The sequence below is a fragment of the Lycium ferocissimum genome, chromosome 11 (assembly GCF_029784015.1).
Source record: "Lycium ferocissimum isolate CSIRO_LF1 chromosome 11, AGI_CSIRO_Lferr_CH_V1, whole genome shotgun sequence".
Lineage (NCBI taxonomy): Eukaryota > Viridiplantae > Streptophyta > Magnoliopsida > Solanales > Solanaceae > Lycium > Lycium ferocissimum.
This window is the reverse complement of record NC_081352.1, coordinates 51,016,917-51,019,161: the sequence shown is the minus strand read 5'-3', so window position 1 is coordinate 51,019,161 and position 2,245 is coordinate 51,016,917. Positions and strand designations below refer to the sequence as shown.

Sequence of the window (2,245 nt, the reverse complement as noted above, 5' to 3'; positions counted from 1 at the left end):
AAAGTAGATAACTTATTAAGTACCGTGGCACCCTTGTACACAAATACATACCCAAAGAACATGAGGCATATTTCTGCTAGATTGCACAAGAGGCTATATTTACACAACATAAGCTCCAAAGAAGAGGCTGGACAGGGAAAGGAGTTGGAAAAGGCAGAAAGGAAATCTGGAAAACCATACCAGCCAGCATTTGGTGAGTCATTTGAAAGAAAGGAACCTTAGATGTTTTGAAGGCAAAAAAGAGAACAGGCACAAGCTGAAGTCCAGTGTCTTGTCTCTCTTAGCCTTCTGGTCAACATGTAAAGTGTCTAAGATGTAGAAAGCCTCTAGGATTTTGTCAGGTACCTCTCTGGTTAAAGTAGGTAGAAACTGAGGTTTTGGAAGGTTCCTGGATATGGAAATTGGAATACTTGCAAGATCCTGATGGTTATCTTTATGCTTCTATTATTTATATGTATGCTCACTTGTAAAAGATATACCTAAAGAACGTTCGAAAACACTTATGCAGCCACTTTATCCTGTGCCTTCTCACTGTGCATCCATGTAATTGGATGGAAAAAGATTTAAGTTGGGTTGGCCACACTACCTATAATCATAAGTTTGAGACAATGATGTGAGCCCCAATGGTGTGCTAACATGTTTCTCTTCTCCATTTGATGCAACTTTAATTTAGATCATCTTTCTTCACCTGCTGTGCTTCTTTTCCACAGAACATGAAGCGCCAACACCAACGTCTAAGATTGTACTCCTAATATATCTAAGTCTAGCACATTCCACCCCACAAGATGTTATTAGACTCTATCTTTCGTAGACATTTAATAGATGGTTAGGGTCCTTGTTCCAAAGTGATGTCCAACAACTACCACTTCGTTCAGCTTGTACATGTGGAGTCTCAGGTAAAAATAGACCAACACATAGCAAAATGAGGATCATTGGCCAGATCAAGTCATTAAAATGCAGGACAAATTAAGAGGTCTAAAGATAAAAAGGTAGTATGAGCACTCACCCATTATCATCCATAACCAAGACCTTTAGTCCTTTAAAAGCCATCTGCATGTGATTTGCAGGCAATCTGGGCATAAAGGGAAGCTTAGACTCATTTGATCGGCCAGGAATGCCAAGTTTAACAATAAAGATAGCAGTAGACCCCTTGCCGAGACCTTCACTTTCAATCCAAATATGTCCTTCCATAAGATTAACAAACCTGATCCAGGCCATTGGAACAATAAGTCAGATAAATAATCACTGCTGTAAATGTCTCCGTATCCAATGAACAAATTCTCCAAGGAAAGTGCATTAAAAAAAAGGTTAAATCTTGAGCAGCTCTCCAAGTCGAGAATCATGATTAAAATTTCTTCCTCGACCACGGCCATGACCACGATTGGGGTCACGACCTCTTCCACGCCTAGAATGGCAAAAATTTGCCTCATTCACTTCAGGGAATGGGGCAGTACCAATAGGTCGGCTTTCATGATTTTTCATTGATAATTCATTATGTTGTTCAGCTACTAGAAGATGTGAAATTAGTTCAAAATATTTCTTGAACCTCTCTCGATATTGCTGCTGCAGGAGCATACTCGAGGCAGGAAAAGTGGAGAACATTTTCTCCAGCATATCATGATCAGTAATATTTTCACCACATAATTTCAACTGAGAAATAATTTTAAACACGGCAGAATTATACGCACAGATAGTTTTAAAATCTTGTAGCTTTAAATGGTGGAAGTACGACCATCTTCAGGTGGTCATATCTATCTTTCAAATTATTCCACAGTGTAAGAGGATCTTTAATAGTGAGATATTCCAATTTCAAGTTCTCAACAAGATGATGGTGGAGGAATATCATTGCCTTGGCACGGTTTTGATTTGATGCCTGATTTTTATCTTTGATGGTGTCCGCCAGACCCATCGCATCAAGGTGAATTTCGGCGTCAAGAACCCAAGATAGATAGCTATTGCCGGATATATCCAAGGCAACAAATTCACGTTTAGAAAGATTCGCCATTAATCAAGAAAAAAGAAAATCAATACCTTTGAGGCTTTTAAAGTATTTGCTCGGATAGCGTAGTCTCGTGTCACATAACGTGTTATAAAATAAAGGGAAAATGGTCAAATATACCCCTCTACTTTAGTTTAATGGTTAAATATACCCTCCGTTAGTCAAAGTAGATAAATATACCCCTTTCGTTAGTCAAAGTAGATGAATATACCCCTTCCGTTAAGAAAGTAAACAAATATACCCCTC

General features: G+C 38.6%; 1 protein-coding gene across 1 annotated transcript; it reads right to left on the bottom strand.

Annotated features, from left to right (window-relative positions):
* Window positions 1-1,308: 1,308 nt before the first annotated feature.
* On the bottom strand, window positions 1,309-2,005 carry LOC132038453 (uncharacterized). The gene is made up of 2 exons (XM_059429122.1): window positions 1,733-2,005; window positions 1,309-1,650 (listed from the first exon to the last, which is right to left on the bottom strand). The coding sequence occupies exons 1-2, from the start codon at window positions 2,003-2,005 to the stop codon at window positions 1,309-1,311; spliced, it is 615 nt and encodes a 204-aa protein (XP_059285105.1).
* Window positions 2,006-2,245: the final 240 nt, after the last annotated feature.

What these genes read in the sequence shown, in the direction of transcription:
- LOC132038453 (XM_059429122.1), bottom strand. Translation starts at nt 2,005, where the DNA reads ATGGCGAATCTTTCTAAACGTGAATTTGTTGCCTTGGATATATCCGGC. An exon ending in GATATGACCACCTGAAGATG is followed by an intron (nt 1,651 to 1,732) that starts GTCGTACTTCCA and finishes ATTATTTCTCAG; the next exon opens with TTGAAATTATGTGGTGAAAA.